At 42.1% G+C, this 25,001-nt stretch overlaps 1 protein-coding gene and 1 pseudogene across 1 annotated transcript; both read left to right on the forward strand.

Moving 5' to 3' along the window:
- Positions 1–5,203: 5,203 nt before the first annotated feature.
- LOC120292920 lies at positions 5,204–9,835 on the forward strand (annotated as a pseudogene).
- A 6,379-nt stretch (positions 9,836–16,214) lies between these two features.
- LOC120292716 (berberine bridge enzyme-like 26) lies at positions 16,215–17,849 on the forward strand. Its single transcript, XM_039311066.1, has one exon. The coding sequence runs from the start codon at positions 16,257–16,259 to the stop codon at positions 17,781–17,783; it is 1,527 nt and encodes a 508-aa protein (XP_039167000.1). The 5' UTR covers positions 16,215–16,256; the 3' UTR covers positions 17,784–17,849.
- The last annotated feature ends 7,152 nt before the right edge of the window (positions 17,850–25,001 follow it).

Raw genomic sequence — 25,001 nt, forward strand, 5'->3', positions numbered from 1 at the left:
AGATCTGTGCCGGTGATTTCCGTAATTGTTCCACCACATTGTACTCGCTGGCTTTAACTACGGCCAAAAACTCCTTGGCTTCTTCGTCAGTGACGGGTTTGGCAGGCTGCGTATTGGCTTGAGCATAGGTTCGCCCAGATCTCGTGACTAAGCCAACATCGAGGTTGTAGGACCATGGTACTGCATTGTTGCCTTCGTATTTGTAGGGCTGGGGGATCTCAATGACTATAGCTGCTTCTGCTGTTGATGCTTGAACTATGGCTCCTTTCCCTTCAAAAACGCTCTCAGGTGGGGTGGAATCCTTCTTCTCCCTCTTTGCGTTTAGTGTGGCAAATTCTTCATCCCAATTGATGACGACTTGGGATATGGTAGAGACCATGCCGGTGTGGCCGGCGTACATGATTATTCCGGCCTCTATCATTCTTAATACCCTTTCCTCCATTATTGCAAAGGGTGGTATTTTATCATCTGGATAATACCCGGTTTCTACTAGCCCTCGATAGATGTCAGCCATATGTGCATTGACATTTCTGATTTGTCTGGCTTCATAACTGAATATCATGTTTACCTTGTCAGCGTGATCAGGGAGCGGATTGCTTTGGACATTTTGCTTTGTAGTTTGGAATGAGAAGGCCTTAGTATCTAGCAAGTTACCCGGATCCGATGCTTAAGGATGAAACACTCGTCGCCTGAGTGGCCTACTTCTCCCATGTGATAGTCACATTTTTTTGACGGGTCATAGCTAGAGAAGCTTTCGGCGTTGGGTCGCTTTGGCTCAATTGAGAGGAGGTTCTTGTTCCGGAGGATTGCCAAAACCCGTGATAGAGATCCGGGAAGCGGAGTGAATTGTCTTCCGTTGTTGTAGCGGCGAGGTGGTTGACGACTAGTGGTCTCCGTTGGCCTCGTGCTTGTCTGAACGGTCGGGAGGTGACCAGTTTTTGCAGTGTAGGTTGCATTGACATCTACCAGGGGTTCTTTGTCTTTTTTCAGGCTGAGCCTTCTGCTAACGGGCGTAGGTTCAGTGAACCAGCCATCTCTTAACCCTATCTCAATCTGCTCTCCTACTGGAATGAGTTGATTGAATGATTCAGCGATCGTAGTCACCATTCGGTTGCGATATTCATAAGGGAGGGTTTTGATGAACATTTTTCTTAGTTCAAAATCAGTTGGCTCGGGACTGATCTGGGCGGCTAGATTCCTCCATCTAATAGCATATTCTTTGAAAGATTCATGCTTTTTCTTTTCCGTGCGCTCGAGATCTTCACGAGAAGGGGTAATATCCATTATGAACTTGTACTGCTTGAGGAATGCCTCACTTGCTTCACTCCATGTTTCAAGGAGGTTTATATTTTTTGTGATGTACCATCTTAGGGCAGGACCTACTAGACTCGACTGGAACAACTGGATCATTAAAGGCACATTATTAATGTACTGGGTCATTCGAACCAAGTACATTTGCAAATGAGCCCTTGGGCAAGTCGTGCCATCGTATTTCTCAAACTCAGGCATTTTGAATTTTTCCGGCATTTTGACCTTAGAGTAGATGGAGAGGTCTGCTGGAGTAGGGTCTTGGAGGCCCTGCAATTGTTTTAGCCTCTCTTCAAGCTTCTCAAGGCGTTTGTCATGTTCAGTCTTAGACAAACTGTTGGGCTTTGCTTTCTCAACTATGATTTGGTGCGTATCATCCTCCAATTCGGGTATGTTATCATCGGTATCTCTTCCTTGATCACCTCGGATAGACGATTGCGGTAACAGTACTTCGATTGAGGCTGGGGCGGGAGCCAATTTGCCTTGGATGGAATCTATTTGCTTTGAGAGTTGTTGAAGCACATTGAAGACTTGCTTCATTTCACTTTCCATAATCTCGACACGGCTTGGTACATTTTCTTCAGCCATTCTAGCTTTTGGATTTGGCGAATACGACTATGATGTGATTACCTGTCAGCACAGAAATGGAGAAAACGTAAATGAGGGAAACACATGAAAAACTGGCTCATGGCAAGGGTCGAGTCATTCTTATTTATTTACAGGAGATTTATACAATGCCAAAAGGGCTTTTTACACAAGTCGAACGACCTAGATATTCACATCGAAATATTCACATCAAAAGTCCCATTGCCCATTTTTATATGCGATGGGAAGTTCCGGTCTTGTGAAGCCGCTTGCTCCTTCGTACTAGCTTCGATACGTGTCTCCCGCTTGTCTCCAAGCTCTTTTCAAGAGATTCGATTCGCCCTTGCCGGGTAAGTTTATCAACTACATCGGGATTACTTGGTTGCGGCTTCTTGGGAATTATATGGTTGAGGATGTAGAATGCTGATGCATGATGAACTTATTCTTGTCCCTTTAACCTTCCTCAGGCACGACGATCTTTTCAGTGTGACATCTACTCCATGCGTTCTGAATTATGCGATCTCCTCCAAGTAGTTGTAGTCGCACGGGTGAAAAGATTCGGAACAATCCTAATTTGAGCGGTGGCGGGATTTCTTGGAGGACCCCGTGACGACGAGCCACCCTATATGGATAATATGAGGTAGCTCGGAGAGGCCCAAAGCAATGGGATGGGATTGTAGTAATTAAGCGCAAAGCGCGCCTCTCTACAATGAACCATTTAGCTCGCCATAGGAATGTCTCAGGGACCGGGTTTTTTAGCAAGTTAATCCACCGAGAATACTCTTCATTGGGAGAATATTTTTCCAAGGTTTGAAACTTTTGCAATGGGTGTTTGAACTCGTTGATTTCAAATATTTGCATGAGGTGCCCAAATCCTTTGATATGGGAAAAGAACCACATTTGTAAAATTTCTGGGGCGGCCCTCATGATTTTTTCTTTTTGGCTAAAACCATATTCACATATCCTGCTCCCGAAATGACTTGATTTATCACCCATGTGATTGAAGGATCTATAGCATTCTTTCGATGGGGAAAGATAATAAAACCAAAGAATGCTAAGAGGAAGATCTTGGCTTTTGGGTCATTGACTATTTTTCAAAGCATTTGGTTAAAGATGATAGCGGAAAAGCATTATTGTTGGCTTGAACAATTTCTCTTACCGAATGATTTTTTAGAAACCGTGATAGACTAACCACGGGGTCAATGCCGATTGGCTTGACAAGCTCGCTTCGGGGGCATTCCTATGGCGAGACCGTACTCTTCTAAAGTCGGAGTCGGTTCAAATTTGCCGAACATGAAGGTGGATGTTTCAGACACCGAGAAATGTGGTAGTGCTTGCATGACCCCAGAGTGGATATTGATTTGGAGCAATGGGAGGAGATGACCGATTCTTGCTTTGACGCACTCTTGGCCGAGTTGATCTAACTGCTTCCACCATCTGAGAAGCTCTTCCTTTGGGGTAGGAATGAACTGGATATCAATTCTTCCCATCGCATATAAGAACGGGAAATACACGACCTGACCCTATTTTGCCATGAGCCAGAAAGACTGAGTAAAAGTAAAGAAATCACTTTGCTTTTAAATAAAATGGCAAGCACAAAGACATATAGATGGGATGTGCGGCTCGATTTCTAACTCAGAAGGCTTGATGAAATTAAAAGGGTATCCGCCCGTCGCAGTCTCGCGTTAGCAGCATACCCCCTTAACCTCGGTTAAGAAGTTCGGGGAAAAGAAAGGCAACCTCTACATCGCAGTCTCGCGTTCGAGGTCGTATCTTTCTTAACACCATCCTAAAATCCTATAGCAGCCCAGGTCCGGCGGCCGGGTTGTGTGTGCCATGTGTAGTGCTAAAACATTTAAGGATGCACAGCAGTTTATAATCACAAGATAATCTATTTTAAACAAAATTAAAATAAATTTCTAAACTACTGACCTGCATAAAACAAAAAATAAAAACAAGTTAGTAAAGAATTTAAACAAGACAAAGATGGCCTAAGTCTTTAAAGTCCCCAATGGAATCGCCAGTTCTCGCGACCTCTTTTTCTCGGCGCCCACATCAAGGCGAGCGCCTAAGGAGGCTAATGGCTCACCGAATTTGAAGTTCTGACTCTCCCAAGTCCACCAATTCACGACTTAATGGTTCAAGTTTTTAACTCAGAAATCAATTTTTAAAATGGAGTCGCCACTAATCGATTTGGGGTGAGTTGATTAAACCCAAGTGAAGTATCGGGAGAAATACTCACTTCAAGCGCAACTGCAGAAATTAGGATCGGAGACTTGATTACACTAGTTAATCACTAATGCCCTTTCTGCACCTAATCTTGTTTAAACCCCGAGTTTTTGGATATTCGAGGGATTTTCCATGCATTTTTGGAGAGAAAAAAAACATTTTTTTGAGTCATTTTCTAATTTTTGGACACAAAAGGGATTTTTGGGCTTTTTGGTAAAATACAAGTCTTTTGGCTTTTCTGAATTTTTTGGCTTTTTCATGAATTTTGGCTTTTTTGGATTTTTGTCATTTTTGGAAAATAAAATATTTTTTAATATTTTTCAAAATATTCTTGGAAAATAAATTATTTTTTATTTTTCTCGATTTTTTAGAAAATAAAACATTTTTCGACATTTTTAAATATTTTTCGATTTTCTGGAAATTAAAACATTTTTTTTTTTTTTTCGGAAATAATTATTTTTATTATTTTTATTATTTTTTAAAATATTATATTTATTATAATGTAAAAACGAACTGGGTCAGGTTCCCGGGTTGGGATCGACCCGGTTCGCGACCCGCGAGACCTGGACGGGCTCGCGTTGCGGGCCCGACTCAGTTTTTTTCTCCTTTCATTTTTTAGAAAAAAAACCTAACTGTTCCTGGCCCATTTTCATCAAAACTTCAACCTATAAGCTACTCGGCCCAACACCTACCCAGCCCAAGTACGCAGGTCAGGCCCGAGGAAACCCTACCCGGTTCAGACCCACGCCCGACCCGGTCTTCAGCCGCTGACCCGGCTTGCGGCCATGACCCGATTCTTGAAACCCTACCCGGATTCGCGGAACCCTACCCGGTTCGTGGCCCGGATCCGATCCAATGACCCGAGGCCACGAACCGGAAAATCGGGAACCCTAGGGTTCCCGATTCGCGGCGCCGAGGGAGGGGGACGAGGCGTCCCGGCGGCAGCAGCGATGACGGCAACGGCGTAGAGGACGGCGACGGTTAGGTCTTGAGAGGGGAAGCAGCGACGGGGATGGCGTGAGTAGGGCTCATCATCACCTGTCCTCGGCGTCGACACGGTGCGGCGGCGTGGCTTGAAGCGATGGCGTCGGGAGCTGATCTTGCAGACGCTTCCCCCTTTCCGGATCTGCCGCCCAGACGATCCTTCCTCTTCTCCAGCTTCCTCTTCTCCGGATATGACCTTCTCCGCTTCACATCCCAACCCTCTCCTTCGGATCTAAACTCGTTCAACCTCCTCACGCTCAGATCTGGGCTTGCGAGCGCTCGGGCCTCCCCTGAAGTCTCTCGGGGGAAGCTTGCGACGCTCGTTCGCTTTCGATCTCTGCTTCGGTTCCTCTCTCTCCGGGTTCACTTGTCGTCGGCCTCCCCCGAAGTCTCTCGGGGGGAGGTCGTTCGAGTTCGCGACCGGATTTCTCTCGCGCGCTCGCTCTTTGAGTCTCCCCTGAAGTCTCTCAAGGGAAAGTCTCCGAGCTCGCCGTGTCTTTCAACGATGGAGCTGCTCCGCTATTTATAGGCGAGGAGGAGGCCGGTCGATGGAGGTTCGGCCGTCGGCCCTCGCACACCGATTGGACCCCCGCGGCTGAACCGGCGTCCCATCCGAGCTCCTCCAACAACGCATGCTCGGCATTGAAGGAAACTAATGATGGCGCTTGAGATCTGTCTCTTCCGGCCGACATCAGCCTACACTCCTCGGCCGTAGGCTCGTTCGCGCGCGTGAGTTGCAGAGGTGGAAGGGAAGAAGCGGGAAGAAGACAGGAGGAAGAAGAAGAGGGGGGGGGCAGGTCGTGCGAAGGAAAAAGAAAGAAAAAGGGTGGGGGCTGTTTTTTTGCTTTTTGCTTTTCTTGTTTTTATTTGTTGTTTTTTTTATTTGCTTATTATTTCTAAATAAATAAAAACTTAATTAATAAAATAAACATACTAAAAATTGAGGTGTCAACAGAAACATCATAGTGTTTGGAAACTAACTTACTTGCCTAAAGATTACAAGTTCATTAGTTGCAAATTGGCGTACAAAATTAAAAGAATTTCAAAGAGAGATTGTAGAATTTAAAGCCAAATTGGTAACTAAAGTTTTCACTCTGAAAGAATGGTGGATTGTTTATAGTGAAGAAATAAATATTTCTTTCTAGTATTTTTAAAGATTCTTTCAGAGTGAATGTGGCATTAATAATTTATTTTGATATGGAGTTACGCCAAATAGATACAAAATCTATATAGTGCAATTGGATGATTTTGCAGTAGATTTAAGTAAACTTATATGTAGACTGAAAAATTCTAATTCATGTCATGGTCTTAAGCAAGTTTCCAAACAATATTATTAAAGTTTCATAGTGTTATTATTTTGTTCGATTGAGAACAAAGTAATTCAATATCTTTGCAAGGTTAGTGGGAGGAAATTTATTTTTCTCATACTTTATGTACATGATGTTTTGCTTACAAGTTGTGACCATGAGACATCTTATATCCTTTGTACTGAGGTCTGTAAGAATTGTTTTTGTCATATTATATTAGATTTTCTCGGAGGACATTTGATGATTGTATATTGGAAATATTCAATATACATCATTGCAAGCCAGGAATTGCTCCTGTTGTTAAGGGTGATGGACTAAATCTATCACATTGTCCTTATTTAGATATTGAGAAAATCTAATTAAATGGTGTACCTTGTGTCAGTGCACTTAAAAGTATAATGTATGCTCGAATTTGCATTAGACTAAATGTTGTCTTTGTGACGGGACTTCTAGGCAGATATCGATCAAATCTAAGACGCGATCACTGGGTTGCTACCAAGAAGATTTAAAGGTACTTAAAGAAGATAAGAGATTATATGCTAATTTATAGACATGTTCAATTCTTACAGTTAGTATGATATTTAGATGTAAATTTTGCTGGCTGTTCTGATGACATGCAATTAATAACAGAATACATATTTATGTTAGCAGTAAGTGTAGTAAATAAAGTTTTATATCATCTTCTACTATGTAAGCAAAGTGTTAGTAACATTCTTTTAGGCTGTTACATTACTTGGGCTTTTAGGCTCGAACCTCATGAAAGGAGTTGATTGTTTTAACTTTATGGATAGACCCATATGGTTGTATTGAGATAACAAATTTGTAATACTATTTATTTACTACAGAGGTCTCAAGTGGTCTAAATATATGGTGGTCAAATATTTTTTACCATAAAGAAATGGTACAGAAAGGTGACTTATAATATAACATATTTTCACAAATGATGTGATTACAGATCCACTAACTAAAGGCCTACGCCCATGTGTATTTGAGTGACATGTCATTAGCATGGGCCTATGAATATCTTCAGATACTATTGTTTAGTGGGAGCTATTTTGGCTTTACTCTGATAAATGTTTCATCTGTGTTCGTTATACTTTGTAACGGTTTGATATGTATCAATTTTTGCATTCAATAAAATATTTTGAATGTATTGTTATTATGTTGAATACATATTGATAAAGTCTCAAGGGATTGTATAAACCTTGAGTGAAGGCTAGGGGCATCCGGGCATCCGGTTATTAGCCTTGTGCATATGTCTTGTGATACATAAAGAAAGGTTAACCATAAGGATAAGACATATGTGGGTTCATTGGAACCATAAAGCATTCTCTAGTGGCACAAGGTTTTTTTTGTGACACCTAAGGTAAGAGAATGGTGATGACAAATGGGATCTCTCATGAGAGATGTTATCCATTTGACACACTACCATATTGAATCCATATCAATAAAGTTGAGAACATTTGTGACCATGGAAGGCTTTGTTTGTATACATGCAGTTACCGCCATGATTCGGTGTTTAAGACTTTATGGGATATGATTGACTATTAAGAATTATCTCTAGACCAAATGTGCGCACATACGGTACGATTTCAATTAATATAGTCCAAGTGGGAGAATGTAAGAGTTTTCCTAATGTGGACTAAATTAATTGATATTGTAATTTATTGCTTTTACGGTTACTTGTAAAACAAGGTTGGTCTAAAGAGAGATAGAAGGTTTTTAATTAGTCTAATATGGGCTAGCTAGTGTGGGCCGAGTTGAGCTGGCCCGTAATGAGGGGACTGGCTGGAAATTCATAAATAGTGCTCAAGTCTCTCCTCTAACCCTAATTCTCACATGTATCCTCACCTAAAGGGCGTTTACCTAACGCTAAACGTGAGGGGGGCCGCCTCATTGAGCCAGTGATACGGAGGGCAACAGAGAGAGGCATTGCAATCTCTAAACTCGTTTATACTCCAATCAACTCTTCGTACTCTTCTGTCTTGGACATTACCGTACAGAACTTGCGCTTCTTGACTCCTGCTCCGAAACCCTCATTCATCGTGATGCCACTTGACGTCTCTCATGTCCAAGCCACCATCATCTGCTCCTGACAGTACGGACTCCAAATGAGGACCCGAAGTGGTGGTCACGACTATGAAGGCCTTTCGTATCTGTCTGAAGTCCCATTTGTCATTGTCGACATGGCGAATTTCCGATTGATCTCTGTGGATGTGGAGACAAAACTGCGTGGGTCCAGTCGGGTGCAACAGTTGGCGAGCTTTACTATAGGATCTTCAAGAAGAGCAAAACCCTAGGCTTCCCAGCCAGCATTTGCCCCACAGTTGGCATCGGGGGGCACTTCAGCGGTGGAGGCTACGGCACGCTGCTGCGCAAATATGGCCTTGCTGCCGATAATGTAATTGACGTGCAGTTGGTCGACGCCCAGGGTCGGCTCCTAGATAGAGTATCAATGGGGGAAGATCTCTTTTGGCCAATCCAAGGTGGAGGAGGTGGCAGCTTCGGTGTAGTAGTGTCCTGGAAAGTCAAGCTAGTACCGGTGCCGTCTACTGTGACCGTGTTCACTATCCTGAGGACGTTGGAACAAAATGCGACCAAGCTCGTACACCAATGGCAACTTGTCGCGAGCAAGCTCCCCAACGACCTATTCATACGGCTGATCTTGCGGAGCTACAACTCCGGCCCCAATGGGACGAGGACGATGCAAGCCATTTTTCAATACCCTTTACATCGGTGGGGTCGACTTGCTCCTCGAGGTGACAAGGAGCCGCTTCCCGGAGCTCAACGTCACGAGACAGGACTGCACCGAGATGAGCTGGATTGAGTCCGTCCTCTACTTCACGGGGTTTCCGAGCGGAACACCCTTGGAAGTCTTGCTCAACAGGAGCTCCAACACCAAAACGTTCTTCAAGAACAAATCGGATTATGTGAAGGAGCCAATCCCTGAGAGTGGCTTAGAGGGCATGTGGGAGAGGTTCTTTGAAGAAGATCAAGGGGTGCCTCTAATGATTTGGAACCCCTATGGCGGGAAAATGGCAGAAATTTCTGAATCTGCCATTCCCTTCCCTCACAGAGCTGGGATTTTGTACAAGATCCAGCATATAACGGCCTGGACCACTGGAGGCAACGAGGTTGCTCCAAAGCATGTGAGTTGGATACGCAGCTTCTACTGTTATATGGCGCAGTATGTGTCAAAATCACCTCGAGAGGCCTACATCAACTACAGGGATCTCGACATAGGAATGAACAATGTGATAGGCGACACGAGTTATAAGCAAGCCAGCGTTTGGGGAAAGAAATACTTCAAGGACAATTTCGACAGGTTGGTGCGTGTGAAGACCGCGGTTGATCCTGACAACTCGGCCCATTTAATGGGTCCGGGTCCGGTCCACTTGAGGGGCCTTCATCTCGGCCTATGATACGGCTCTGGTGGCCGGCCACATGCCATCAAACAGAGCATGCTTCGGTCGACCACCCATAGAGATTTAGGATTGAAAAAATTGAACAATTGAAATTAAGAGGGATAAGAGAAAACTCGTAAAACCTCTTCCCTATGCCTCGCCACTGCCATGGGAAAAAAAAAACGCCGAGCTAATGATATCTGAATCAAGAGAGACCGAGAAGGTGTGAAGGCCTCTCGCCGATGAGTGGTAGCAACAGAGGTGAAATCTAGAGCTAGAACGGCGAATACCAAACTGAAGACGTGTTGAATCTCTATCTGGCTTTTCGTCAAATGTATGACTACCACATTGAGGGTGTAAGAACGGAGCAACCGTAGGATAGAGGTACGACCTCTATGATTGAAGAAGAGATTTGGATTTTCAATTAGAACAAATGACAACAAACATGAATCAATAAAGAAAATCCAGTGACCAAGTGTCAACATGATGATGAGATCATCACAACGCCATGTGCTGGGTCACAACTAAGGATTGCAAGACGACACAAGATTTCTACTACTGCCATCACCTCAAACCTCTTGCAAGCTTCTTAGCCTCTTACTACCACCTTGTCGCCTTTGCTTGAATTGGCCAATCTCTTTTGGAGGTGAACCTTGTTGAATCGGCCAATCTCCTTTTGGAACAGTACTTAACAACATTTTCTAATGCTCAATATATTCACGTAGTTTCCATCCAATCAACAACTTAAGCTTTTTGGTTGGATTTTTTATCATGGTATTAAAGTCAGTGCTGTCCCTTTTGTGAATGTGTGTCCACCTCCATTTTTTAAATTCCACATGCTGTGGTCAAAATTCCATGGGTCAACTAGTCATAAATGTTCTATATATTCATATAATATCATTCCATCTAATAGCTTAAACTTTTGGATTGAACTTTGTAATTGAACTTTTTAGCATCGTCTGTACACGTGGAAAACTGTTTGCTTTGTCAATTGCATGAACTCACTAAACTGTTGATGAACGAAGATCAACGAAGGACTCCGAGGATTTCGCGATGATGATGCTCAGCAACAATGAAATCGGAATCACTCGACAGAGATATTTAGAGGTCGGTCTGGGTCTTGGATAGGCTCACGCATGCATTGAAGCCCCCAGGGCCCAATTGATGGGTGAATGGGCTATTGAAGAAAATAGGCTTGATCTCTGGACGTTATGGGCTCAAGTGATGAGTGGATTGGACTTTAAAATATGGGCCGAACCCAATGTGTTCGGGTTTTGTTTTACTTTCTTCTTCTTCTTCTTCTTCTTTCGTTATTTATAGGGATGAGTATGGTCTGAGTTGGGCCGGTCCACCCCCTAACTCTAGTACCAACTTGCATAGTGTTGGTCCTCAATTTTTGGAATCGAGGACCAACCCTATTGAGCTTGGGACCGAGGACCAGATCGACTCAATGGGTTCAATTCGGTTCTAGGGTCAACCTAGGATCAACCGATAATTTTTTATTTCATTTTTTGTACTCCTTAAAAAACTGATTGACGACCGGAGTGACTCAATGGGTTCAGTCTGATTTTGAGATCAACCTAGGACCAACCAATAATTTTTTATTTTATTTTTTGTATTCCTTGAAAGGGCAACTGGGGATCGTACCGACCCAATAGGTTCGATGATGAGCGAGGTCATTTAAGAAAGGCAAGCGATGAGGGTCAAGTGGGGTGAGCGTCGAATGAAATGAGCATTAAATGTCGAGCAGGGAGTAACAAGTTAAGCGAGCATTGAGCGGTGAGCAGCACGAAGCGATGAGCGGCACAAGTTAACCAAAGCGAGCGAGGCAAGTGTTGAGTGATGAGCGGAGAAATTGTTTCTTTTGATTTTGGCAAATTGAAGACTAAAATGACAAATAAGATAAAAGAGAATGAATACTCTAGAAGGATGCCATAAGGTGCCTTTTTGAACGCCATGAGGATTCCTTACAAAAACATTTTCCTCATTCATAAATTATGACTATTGATGTCGTAAAAAACATTAAAAACCTAAGTTATTAAAAAACAATGTAAATTTACTTGAAATCCTCACTAAAGAGTTGTTTAATGTTGTTGATGTTGTTTATTTTAAGGTTTTCTTTATATAAAAAATTATAAAATATTATATATATAATATAATATAATATAATATAATATAATATAATATAATATAATATAATAAGGGTTGGTCTAGGTTGGACAAACTCGGAACTCTTAGGACCAAGGACCGACTCACACAGTGCTGGTCTACGAATTCTAGGACCAAGGACCAACCTAGTCTCTCTAGGAACCGGATCAAAGATCGGCAAGGTTGGGCTGGTCTAGGGTTGACCCTAGACCAATGCTCACCCCTAGTTATTTATTTGTAATTAATTCGTTCATTCATTTATGAAACAATTCTAAACAAGAAACTGAAGTGCCTTTTTTTTTTTTTTCAAATAAGAATATGAAGTTGATCTTATTTCAAGTAAAGGCCTGAAGTGTCATTATTGTCTCAAATAAAGGCATAAAGTTGATCTTATTTCAAATAAGAGCCTAAAGTAATTATATTTATTTTAAATAAGAGCTTGATTTTCTTGCTAATAAGGACATTTCGTCATTTACCTTTTTATTTGATTTTTTTTTCCTTTTTCTTTCTTTTCCCCTGGAGAGGTCTTTTGGGTGTTTGTTGGGGGGGAGCCCTCGCATAGGCAAGAGATGGCCCCATCCTAGGGGAGCTCACACTCACGACCATCGACGACATTCGTCCTCGCCCAAGGGTAGCCTTGCTAGAGGCAAGTGAGGGACATCTTGCCTTGGGGGAGGTCATCCACATAAGCCTTAGGTAAGGCTAACCCTCGCTAGATTTGGCAAGGGGTGGCCTTGCCCATGGTTTGGAAAGGCTTATAGGCCCTTGTCGACTCTTACCAACAGCTAACGAGGGCTCGACCCTTACCCGTGGCCACTGGCCCTCATCAAAGGAAAAAAAAAATAGAAAGGAGAAATGAAAAGAATAAAAAGTAATTTAAAATTAAAATTGTATTTGAATGAAAATGCCCTTTGATCAGTTGGAATATTTAGCCAACAATGAACGGCAAAATTAGGCTCTTAGTTGAAACAACTATGGCCACATTAGGCCTTTATTTGAAACAACCATGGCCACTTCAGGTTTTTATTTGAAATAAAGTCCATTCAGGTCCATTATTTGAGAAAGTAAATATACTTTGAGCCCTTATTTGAAACCTTTTTTTTTTTTTTCATTTATTATCTATCTATTGTTTTTTCAAGTGGGGTCAACATTTGGCTCATGCGCCCTAAATCATTAAGCACCTGGCCTGGAGCCACAAAGGCCAAGTTCAAACATCGGTGCCTATGCCGATGTTCAATGGCCATGCCATGGTACATGGCTCCTGTGTCCAGTCATGGACAGCCGGGCTTGGCCCCAATACTTGCTCTCAAGTCCCTAGCTTACAATGTCCTGATACCTGCTCTTGTGCCCAAGTCAATAAGACCTTCTTGGGTTCATTGAAGTCAGGCCCAAGCACCTAGTGCCAGTGCTTGGGTTTGTCGAGGCCTGGTCTCTAGCGCCCATGCTTGGGCACCTAGCTCTTGCGTCCAAGTCGCAGGTATTCAGATATGGGTCTATCGAGGCTGGCCTTGGCTCCACAGAGGCCAAAACGTTGGTAAGGTGGTTCTAGAAAGCAATCTATCGAATAATATCTTCATCTAAAAACGGAAAAATACTTGGCAAAATTTTCTTTGGTCAATACAACTTGGCAAGATTGAAATTGTCTAATTGTTGAACATTCCCATAAGTTGGTCGACAGATTATTCTGAGGCGGAAGCAAACTTTGAACGAGAAGAGAGAAATGTATTCCAATAGATGACTAATACAACTGAATCACGTGGCTTTTGCAATGTGAAATATGTCTTAGACATTCTCGAACTAGGTTTGAAGTTTTCTTTGGTTTACATTTCTATTGCAGATGGACCACTGGCATAATTTTCCGAAAAAGATTTAAATCATTTTCTCACGACATCAAAAATAATCTTTGTAGTAATTTTTTTGATACGTGATTCATTTCAGATAGCTAGGCCATTTGGTGAAAATATATACAAAAAGAAGATAATTATGAGACATGATAGGTCACCATAGATTGTGATAAGCTCATAGATCATGTCAATCATATTTTGAAGGTTTAATATCATTAAAAATCACAAATTGTATCCCCATGACACATTTATTCCAAAATAATTTTCTAATTACAAAAAATCTCAATCCAGTACCCCTAACCCAAATCTACCCGCTGTTTGTATTTCGTCCAATATTCCATCAAAATGCATATGTTAATTTTCCATATTGGATCTGTCATTCTCTATGTTAGATTCGTCTTGTAGTAATCTACCATGTGTCTTGACACGTATACATTTTAAGGGAACATTAGACAAAATGCTAGGCTTGGATTAAGGATACCAGATTGGAATTCTTCAAGGGAAGGAAACTAATTTGGAGTAAATGTCAATTTGTTCTGTCTAACTATATCTTTAACTATAGTTTATTCAGTGGAAAAATATGTTTCCAAAAGCGGTGCTATTCATGCATGTTGGACGGATCCAATATAGCGTCTTTTTAGTCTGTGTGCTAAAAGCCGTAGTTATGCTATGAAGAGTCCGACAGCCACCGCACCTTGATGTTGAATAGCAAATTTCTGAAAGATGATATGTACCTCGCTATAATTATGTACATGCCCATTATAAAAGCCGCAACATTTCATAGTTGAAGCAGCTTTCTAGAGCACTAGACCGGACAGTGCCCCAATGCATGATACGTTTTTTTGACACGAAAATTTTGACAAGTTTATGGCTATTATTGATGCAGACAAGCTCATTTCATAAGGGCAAAATTTGGTTAAAGTATGTGAACATGATAGTCAACAACTTGAAGGAAACCGATAACTCATTAATAAAGTCATCAACAACAAATAGTGCAATGATTATCGACATTTGCCTTCACCAATCGATAGCTTGAAGGAGATCGAAAACTCACTGATAAACTCGTGGACAACAAATAATTGTGAAATTCGCTGAGTGTTGAAGCAGTGTTGTAATGAACAAAACAAATGATTTTGAATACATCCGTCTATGACGAAGATGGCGCATTGACACGAACATGGGATTGCTAGCTAGTTATGCCTATGATCTCGAGATTTGTAACTTCTTATGGATAATCGTTGCTGATAAATATTATAGTGTCTAATATTTATAACTTCTTTTAAACATCTGTAAATAGTACTAAGAAGTTATTAGTGAATTCAAAATCTACCACCGCTTATATACAAGTGCTGATGGATGAATATAATGTAAGAGTTTTCTTTATGTGGGCTACATTAATTGAGATTGTAATTACCGTTTTACGGTGTTGGTCTAATAAGGTAAGGCATAAAGCTTCTTAACGATCGGATATGGGCTCTGGCTTGTGTGGGGCGAGTTAGGCTGGCCCGTGATGAGAGGCCCGTCCTAAACTCTATAAATAGCGCTAAGGTCCCTCCTCTAGCCCTCACTGTTCCAAAATTCTCTCTCAACTCACGTAAGGCAAACCGTGAGTGGCGGTCTCATCGAGCCAAGATTCGAGGGTTATAGAGGAGAAGATCTTCAGCATTGAAGGCCCTGATTGTTGTCATTTTGCTCCAAGAACAATGAATAACAAATCAGGTGCACAAATCTTCGTCTACAACTTTAGGATGTTCAATTTTCTAGTTATGTTGATCTTGGGAAGCCGTTTAGACGGCCTACATATAAAAGCTCACATTGTAATCATCGTAGAAAAATACAATCATTATCAAAACATTGGTTACTCTACTTTTACTTTCATCTCTAATTTCCTGCGGATCTACTCTTCCAACACTTTAAATTCTCGCACCCATCACCTTTCTCCCAACCTCAGAATTCAACTAACCCGCATTTCAATTCCTTTACATTGACGCCATCTACTTTCGTATCCAACATCAACAAAGGAGCTCTTTCCTCGACATTCGCCCTGTCGATTCATTTGTTGAGATTTTTCCCCGAAACCCGTTGCTGAATGAATAAGAGAAACTTCTCAGACCATTCGCGATCAAATGAATCAATTGTTAACTTATCTGGAAGATGATAGAAAGTCAAACCGCACACATTCGTATAAACTTCCACGCACGTCGTTGTCTAGAACCAAAATCGACTAATTTCGTCCATACGTTTGTCACCAATTGGAAGAGAAGTGTGAAATAAAAAATCGACTTTCGACGTTCGTGCCATTGCATGCACTATAAATAAGACACCCTTCGTATAGGGGGTAATGCAAGCCGAAAAGAACGAAATAACAAATGAAGATGCAATGCTTCACCATGCATCATCACTTGGCATGTCTTCTGCTCTTTTCAGCTCCTTTAGTGCCTTTTGTTATGAGCACTCCTGAGAATTTCCTGCAATGCCTCTCTCTTCACTCCGAAAACGCAACGGCAATCTCTAAACTCGTTTATACTCCAATCAACTCTTCGTATTCTTCTGTCTTGGACATTACCATACAGAACCTGCGCTTCTTGACTCCTTCCGCTCCGAAACCATTACTCATCGTGACACCGCTCCATGTCTCCCATGTCCAAGCCGCCATCACCTGCTCCCAGCGGTACGGACTCCAAATGAGGATCCGAAGTGGTGGTCACGACTATGAGGGTCTTTCATACTTGTCCAAAGTCCCGTTCGTCATCATGGACATGGTGAATCTCCGATTCATCGCTGTGGATGTGGAGGACGAAACAGCGTGGGTCCAATCGGGCGCAACGGTTGGTGAGCTCTACTATAGGATTGCTGAGAAGAGCAAAACCCTAGGCTTCCCGGCTGGTGTCTGCCCCACAGTTGGTGTCGGTGGGCACTTCAGCGGCGGAGGCTATGGCACGATGCTGCGCAAATACGGCCTTGCCGTTGATAACGTAATCGATGCCCAGTTGGTCAATGCACAAGGTCGGCTCCTGGATAGAGAATCCATGGGGGAAGACCTCTTTTGGGCTATCCGAGGTGGAGGCGGTGGCAGCTTCGGTGTAGTAGTGTCCTGGAAAGTCAAGCTGGTCCCGGTACCGTCGACCGTGACCGTGTTCACGCTCTTGAGGACGTTGGAACAACATGCGACCAAGCTCGTGCACCAGTGGCAACTTATCGGGAACGAGCTCCCCAACGACCTATTCATGCGGGTGATCTTACAGAGTTCCAACTCTGGCCCCAACGGGACGAGGACGATGGAAGCGTCGTTTAACACTCTTTACCTCGGTGGGGTCGACGCGCTCCTGGAGGTGACGAGGAGCAGCTTCCCGGAACTGGATGTCACGAGACAGGACTGCACCGAGATGAGCTGGATCGAGTCGATCCTCTACTTCGAGGGGTTTAGTGGAGAGCCCTTGGAAGTCTTGCTGAACAGGAGCTCCAACACCAAATTATACTTCAAGCACAAGTCGGATTATGTGAAGGAGCCGATCCCTAAGAGTGGCTTAGAGGGGATGTGGGAGAGGTTCTTTGAGGAAGATGTAGGGGTGGCTCAAATGATTTGGAACCACTACGGCGGGAGAATGAGCGAGATTTCAGAATCCGCCCTTCCCTTCCCTCACAGAGCTGGCGTTCTGTACAAGATCCAGCACTTAACGTCATGGACCGATGGAGGCGACGAGGTTGCTTCAAAGCACGTGAGTTGGATACGAAGCTTCTACAGTTATATGGCGCCGTATGTGTCAAAATCTCCTCGAGAGGCCTATATCAACTACAGGGATCTGGACATAGGAACGAACAACATGAAAGGCGACACGGGTTATAAGCAAGCGAGCGCTTGGGGAAAGAAATACTTCAAGAACAATTTCGACAGGTTGGTGCGCGTGAAGACCGCAGTCGATCGGGGCAACTTTTTCCGACACGAGCAAAGTATTCCTCCGTTTTCATTTTAATTTCGGTGTATTCGTCGCAGTAACAAGATGATACTTTGTAATAAGTGGAACATTTGACAGTGTCCATGTTTGAACTTCGTGTGGATTTTCTTATGGTGCTTCACATGAGCATTATCGTGTTCGGGGCTATTTGTAAGGGTCTTATTAATAATTGTCTTTAAGAAACTAGTTAAATTAATTAAAAGTGAAAATAACAAATTCCATGCACATTTTTTTAATTCTTAATATTCACGTATTTTGAATTTGAAATTTCTAAAACACATTTAATGAGACCAAATAAACACGCGCTCAAAGGGCACTAGTTAACATTTTCCATAAAATATTTTGACCAACGATTTTTCCATTATCAATGTCCAAATGACTCCACTCTCTAAGAATTTAAAAGGTCTCGATGCCCATAACAGTACTTAGATTTCTTGAAATTGCATGAAAATTTTCACGTCTCTTAACTATGGTAAATAATGAACCTTTTATGGCTTCAGATGGTTAGTACGATATTCATTTAATAGACCTGAGTGTATTGCGCCGGTTCAGCCAAAATCTCGGATCCTTGATTTTTCAATTCAGTCCGTCAATATTGAATTCACGAAAAACCTCTCATTACAAGTTTTATTACGTAAATATCACCTAAATGGAGTATTGGGTGCCTGAGATAGGGCCCCGAGAATATGATGTAAAAGCATCTTAAGAAGCATGCTCTTCAAGATGAGGAGCATGGTCCATGCACAGGGGAAGTTGCACGGAAGAACATCAACTTTGTGGTGATGTCTGAGGGCAGAGAGATTGGGAAGATTGGAAAGATGGTTGAGAAATGCATCTACGAGTTGGGAGTAGGGAAAAAAAATGAGGGTAATCATCATGAATAATCCTAGTTCGAATAATATTACCTTTGGTAATTTAAAGGTAAACTTTCAAGAGATAGATTATTGATCTTGAATGGTGATCTTTTATGTATGAGGTGCATGGCTCAAATATTAAATTTGATTATAAAAGATGGCTTGATCGAGGTATGTCGCGACCAAATGTTTCGGGGTGAGCCACCTAAGGTTTGGCTAATGGATTGTTAAGCCTAGACTTAACTCGGGCTCTCCCAAGCCCATACCAATTCGCGACTTAGGTTTAAGTTCTTAACATGCAATTGATTTTCAATTAGGAGTCGCCACTAATCTATTTTTGGTGGGTCGATTAGAAACCCAAGTAAAATAATGGGAGAATTATTTTACTCCTACGAACTCAGAGAGACTATGGAGTACGGGGACTTGGTTACGCTAGAATTCTCTAACGCCCTTTTGGTACCTTTCTTTTTATTTTGAAAAAAAAAAATTTTGGCGAGCAATTTGAATTGATTTTAATTCCTTAACATGCGAGGTGACCATGCAGGTGCGCAAACCACCAATTTAACACTCAAGAAAGCAAATGAATAAATTGCAGGACTTACCTCAAAGCAACGAAAGCATCTTCAATGTTAAATTAAAATCCACACCAACAACCCTAGATATGGTTTCTAATTAACACACAATTTTTATTTTGTTTTCACTTTTTAATGAAAACCATGCAATATGCAATGCAATATTAACTAAATGACTTAATTCTAATAACATGTAATTTGAATGGGCCTAGCAAAAATACTAAATGACATGCATCTCAATGAATTCTAATCCTAATGACGTGCATATGACAATTTTTCTTTTTCCTAAAAGAATACATTTTTTATCCTAAAAAATAAAAGACAAATCAACCTATGGCATTTTTTATTTTTTTATGAAATTCGAAATTAGGTGAAATATGAAAATTACCTAATTAGATTAAGATCCTATTTAATTTATATTAGGAATTAGGTTGAGCCACATCCTAATTTAAATTAAAATATTATCTTAACCTAGATAATCCTAAAATGCAATCCATTTAATGAAATACCTAAACCAATAGTAAATTAAGAAATTATCTAAATTAACTTAAGTGCAATTTCTATCCTAATATGCAATGACGTGCAAAATGTACCCTAATTCTACATGAATTATGCATGATGATTTTTTATGTTTTTCCTTTTTTCCTTTTTTAAATTTTGAAATTAATAATTAACATGCAATCCAAGTTTTAAAGAAAACTAACAACCTAAATTAATTGATTTGATTTTCTTATTTTTCTTGAAAATTCGAAATAAAATACCTATTATGAACATGCAAACCCTAAAGCTACATTTTTTTGTTTTCTTTTTAAGAAAATTAATTTAAGCAACACCACAGCAAATCAAGCCATATTGATACCCAAATTGACGAACCATATCTCGAGCATGAGATCGGGTTGGCCAATTTCACATAAATCACGAATCGGATCTCGAGCGGGAGATCGGATTGGCAATTTTAAGTAATTGCGAGTCGGATTTCGAGCTTGAAAATCGGATCGGCAATTTTTTTAAGTAATTGCGAGTCGGATTTCGAGCTTGAAAATCAGACTAACAATCACTAATTTCAAGGCAATTTCATATCATGGAATTTCAATTTCACATTAAAGGAATAATTACACTAAAATGATAAAATAAAATAGCAAAAATAATAAAACAAAAATAAGATAAAGAAAATACCTAAATTTTCTTTTGCTTTTCTCTTTTTTTCTTTTCCTTTTTTTCTGAAAAAGAAAAAGAAAAATAAATCTGGTGGCCGATTTGGCGAGGGGAAGTCGCCGGCTAGGGTTCCGGCGAGGCACCGGGCGGCGTCGGGGCGCAACGCAGGTGACCAGCGGGCAACGGGCGGTTCAGCGACACGTCGGGACAGCTTGCGGGTCGTCGGGCGGCGAGGCGGCTTCGGGATGGCGACACGGCGGCACGGGGAAGGTTGGCTCGGCGGCGGTACGATTCTAGATCCGGAGGAGGAAAGGCGTCGGATCTGGGATCGGCTCTTTGTGGGGATCTCGAATCTGCGGCGCGCGAGCGGAGGCGTGTCGGTTGAGGGAGGGGCTCCGTCGCGGTGGCGAGCGCCGCGACGGAGGTGCGTGGCTAGGTCGTCGTCGAGCTCGGGATTACGGCGGAGGTGGTGCGACGCGAGAGGCAGCGCAGCGTTGGGGGTGACGAGTGGCGATGGCGGGAAGCTCGGGCGGAGGGCGGCGGTGCTCGTGGGTTCCGGACGTCGACGCTCGAGCGGTGGAGCGGGCGCTGGCCGGCGTGGAGACTTGCGAGTGGGGACTCGAATGGTGGAATCTCGGCGGCTGGCGGAACGCGTGCTCGGGCGAAGGGCGAGGGCGTCGAGCGCCGGATCGCAGAGCGTGCTGGTCGCGTCGTGCGTGCGGCGCGCGTAATCTTTGGAGTGGTGGCCCGGCGGCTTGAGCAGCGAGGGAGGCGTCGGCAACGATGAACCAGCGACGAAGAAGAACAGTGCTTCTTCTTTGTTTCTTTTTTTCCTCTCTACTGCGCACGTCCCCTCCGTGTCTTTCACCGTAGCTGACTTTTCTCTTTTTTTCTTCTCGTAGGTTGTCGAAGGAAGAAAAAAAGACTCTTTTTCTTGAACGACAAAAGGAGGGTTTCCTCTTTTTTTTTTCTTTCTTCTCACTTTCACGAATTCTCTCACGCTTGCTCTTTCCACGATTTTTTTACCAATTTTCCCCCTACGTACGGCCGTGTGTATCGATATGTGTGGCCTCCTCAAACAAATTGCACGCGAGGTATTATATAGGTCTAAAAATGTATCTCTACGCTATATATTTTTTTCTTTTTGTTCGCGCATGATACCCCTAAATATATCGTTGAAATATATCCACCTTGTGCAATATTCCCCTTTTGTATTTTTCACATATTCTATCCAAAATTTTCCTTTTCCTTTTTGCTCGAAAATACATCATTTGGTGTATATTGCCTAAATGTGTAAAGAATCTGAACGAAATATATGAAAAATTTTGCACTATCCGTCGGTCCAATAAAATAAACAAAAATGTTCTTAAACTATATGCCATGTGATTTTATTTTTCAGGGATAAAATTAACCCCTAATTTTTTAAATGTCTAAATGGGTCGCCAAAATTTAGGTGTCAAGCACTGCCCCTCTTTGAAGGTGAGCTCGTAGAGTTGCCTTCAAAGACAAATTGAGACCTAAATTTTGACCGTGCACATGCAGTGAATGATTTTTTGTTGGAACGTGAATTCCATTTTTTAATGCAATTTATATGATGCATGGAAATACTAATGCAAATGATAGATGAACCTACCTGGAATAACTTACCTTTAAGGATGATAGAGTAATTCAAGGTAGTGGGTGTTACCTGTCCAAGACCCGTACCATTCTACGGTCGCCTAGAATAGTAACATGACTTTGTGAAGGAACTGCTTTCCCAGGACCCGTACCATTCTACGGTGCCCAGTATGGCAGAAAGGAGCTGCTTTCTTAGGACCCGTACCATTCTACGGTCACCCAATACAGCAGAAATGTTTTGTAAAGAACTGCTTTCCCAAGACCCGTACCATTCTACGGTCGCCCAGTACGGCAGAAAGGTTTTGTCTATGACCCGTACCATTCTACGGTCGCGTAAACGGGGATTCATTTTCCAGGACCCGTACTATTTTACGGTCGCCTGAATAAGGAATCGGTGTTGTCAAGGACCCGTACCATTCTACGGTCGCCTCGACGAAGAAAATTATTTTTCAGGACCCGTACCATTCTACGGTCGCCTGAATGAGGAAATTGCTTTTTCAGGACCCGTATCATTCTACGGTCGCCTGTTAAAGCAATAAATGTTTTCTAGGACCCGTACCATTCTACGGTCACCTAGACTGAGGTTTTGCTTGGCTAGGACCCGAACCATTCTTCGGTCGCCTAGCCTTGCGATAGAAATCATCCGCCCAGGACCCGAACCATTCTTCGGTCGCCTTAATCAGATTGAATCTGGAGGAAAAATCTTTTGGGGACAACTTAATTGAGTGTCGGTATGCTTAAAAAGGGAATACCTGTGCAATAACAAATATTCAAGGTATGGATAGAGATATACTTACCTGGTAACATCTCCGATCTTCGGGGATATGTCTCCTGCAAAACATGATCGTAGGAGAGACAACATGCATTTGTAATCATAAACATGCATCAATTTAATAGAGGTTCACGATGATTTCCATTAATTTTGCATCACCTAATTTCCATTCTGAACGCATGAGTGTGTCAAATGGGGGATCCCTTGGTCTGAAATGACTTTTCTCTCATCCTCATTAAAATAGCAATTTCATCCTGACTTTTGATGCAGGATTTTGTCAATCACTCTATCTCACCATCGTCATGCCAAACAAGGGTCCGAGCAATCTCGCAAGTGGTACAATCTCACCAATCTGAGAGGTCTTCAAAAGGGACCGTAATGTGGGTTTGGTCAACGGCTTAACAAAGGGGACTCTTTAAGCCGGGACCATTTGAAAAATGACATTTCATAACTGTCTTGGCATTTCCAAGTCAAGAAACATATGAAATGAGGAAGTAATTTTCTTACTCGCACTTCTTCAAGCGATGCTTTCAAGTATATGAACTCTTACGTTAATTCAAGTGCCCTAATCTGAAAAGACTTTGCAAGGGACGTAACGTAGGCTTGGTTGCAAGGGACGTAACGTAGGCTTGGTTCATGGGTTGTGAAATGAAAGGATCATTAGGCTCAAAAAGTGTTTAGAGGGTCAAAGTTGGTGATCATCTTGACATTTCCACCACTTTCCTTCTCCATTGTCGGAGATTTTTTTTTTTTTTGCACTCATTGATTGCAACAGCATTTGAGCTTTTTTTTTCTTTTGGGCATCGGCCTTGCTTTTACCAGGCACACTGCTTTTTATGCCCCATTTTTGCATTTTTTTTTAAAACAAAATCTCCATTTTTGTCGGTATTCTAGTTCATGCTACTTGAGTGTTTTTGTCTTGCCCCAGTGTGGGGGATGATCACCAACTGGGTTTAATATGAATGAATTCATAAGCTCAAGTGGGCTATGCAATGGATAAAAGTGTGTAGAATAGAGAAATGACTGCTCTTCATCATCCTAAGGCACTTTAAATTATCATAGGAGTTACAACATGAAAGCAACATTCAAAGATTGATGCAAGTGTGAGTAAGAAAATTCCTTTCATTCATTTCAAACTTTGTCCCAATGTGGGATGATCCTTAATAGGGATGATTTAAAAATTCTTCATGTGTGTGGGCTCGAAGGGCTAAACAATGGGCATACCTGTAGTGTTTCGGGTAGAAGAAGAAATTGCCTCTTGTCACCTTGGTTAGTGTACCCTTTGCGAGATCACCCTCTTCCTTACGGGCATGGAACTCTTTTACACAACTCACCGAGGATTAGTGTATGGGGTAGTGTATGGAACAAGGCTTGCCTTTCATCATTCCAAGGTATCTCATTTGACATTCAATTTATCTCACATGATTCATTAAGGAAGAAGAATGCAAAATTTATGACAAACTTGAACAATTCAACTGATTGAGGCATCTTATTCATGATAAAATACTTGCAATTGAAGACAAGACATGGCAAATTCTATCATGGATAATACTTCTTGACAGTATCAAAATTAACTGGAGTGGAAAACTCACGACCATCCATTTTTGCCAAGATCAAGGCACCTCTAGGAAGTACCTTCTTCACCACATATGGACCACTGTAATTTGGGGCGAACTTGCCCCCAGGATCAGGGAAAATTGGCAACAACTTTCTTAGAACAAGATCATTTACTTCGAAATGTCTCAGTCGTACTTTTCGGTTGAAGGATCTGGCAACTCTTTGCTGATAAGCTTGGCCATGACAAAGCGCCTTCGTCTCTTCTCATCAATTAAGTTTAACTGTTCAAGTCTTTGTTGCGACCATTCAGCTTCGACAACTCCACTTGGGATAAAACTCTCGGAGAAGGAATCTCCACTTCTACGGTAGAATTGCCTCCTTGCCATACACCAAAGCAAACGGGGTAGCCCGGTGGAAGTGCGGATTGATGTCCGATACGCCATCGCGCGAAGGGTAACTGTCATGCCAATCTCGATAATTCTCAGCTGTCTTAGCCAAAATCTTCTTAATGTTCTTATTAGCTGCTTCAACGGCCCCGTTCATTTGAGGGCGGTAAGGAGACGAATTCAAATGCTTGATTTTGAACTCTCCGAGCAACTCATCAACAAGTTTGTTGTTCAAATTGGTCACATTATCAGTGATGATTGCTTCAGGGACACCATAACGAGCAATTATGTCACGTTTGATGAATTTCGCAACGTTGCGAGCA

The sequence above is a fragment of the Eucalyptus grandis genome, chromosome 4 (genome assembly GCF_016545825.1).
Source record: "Eucalyptus grandis isolate ANBG69807.140 chromosome 4, ASM1654582v1, whole genome shotgun sequence".
Lineage (NCBI taxonomy): Eukaryota > Viridiplantae > Streptophyta > Magnoliopsida > Myrtales > Myrtaceae > Eucalyptus > Eucalyptus grandis.

Bases quoted from the DNA above. Each gene is read 5' to 3' on its own strand.
- LOC120292716 (XM_039311066.1), top strand. From the start codon at position 16,257: ATGAGCACTCCTGAGAATTTCCTGCAATGCCTCTCTCTTCACTCCGAA.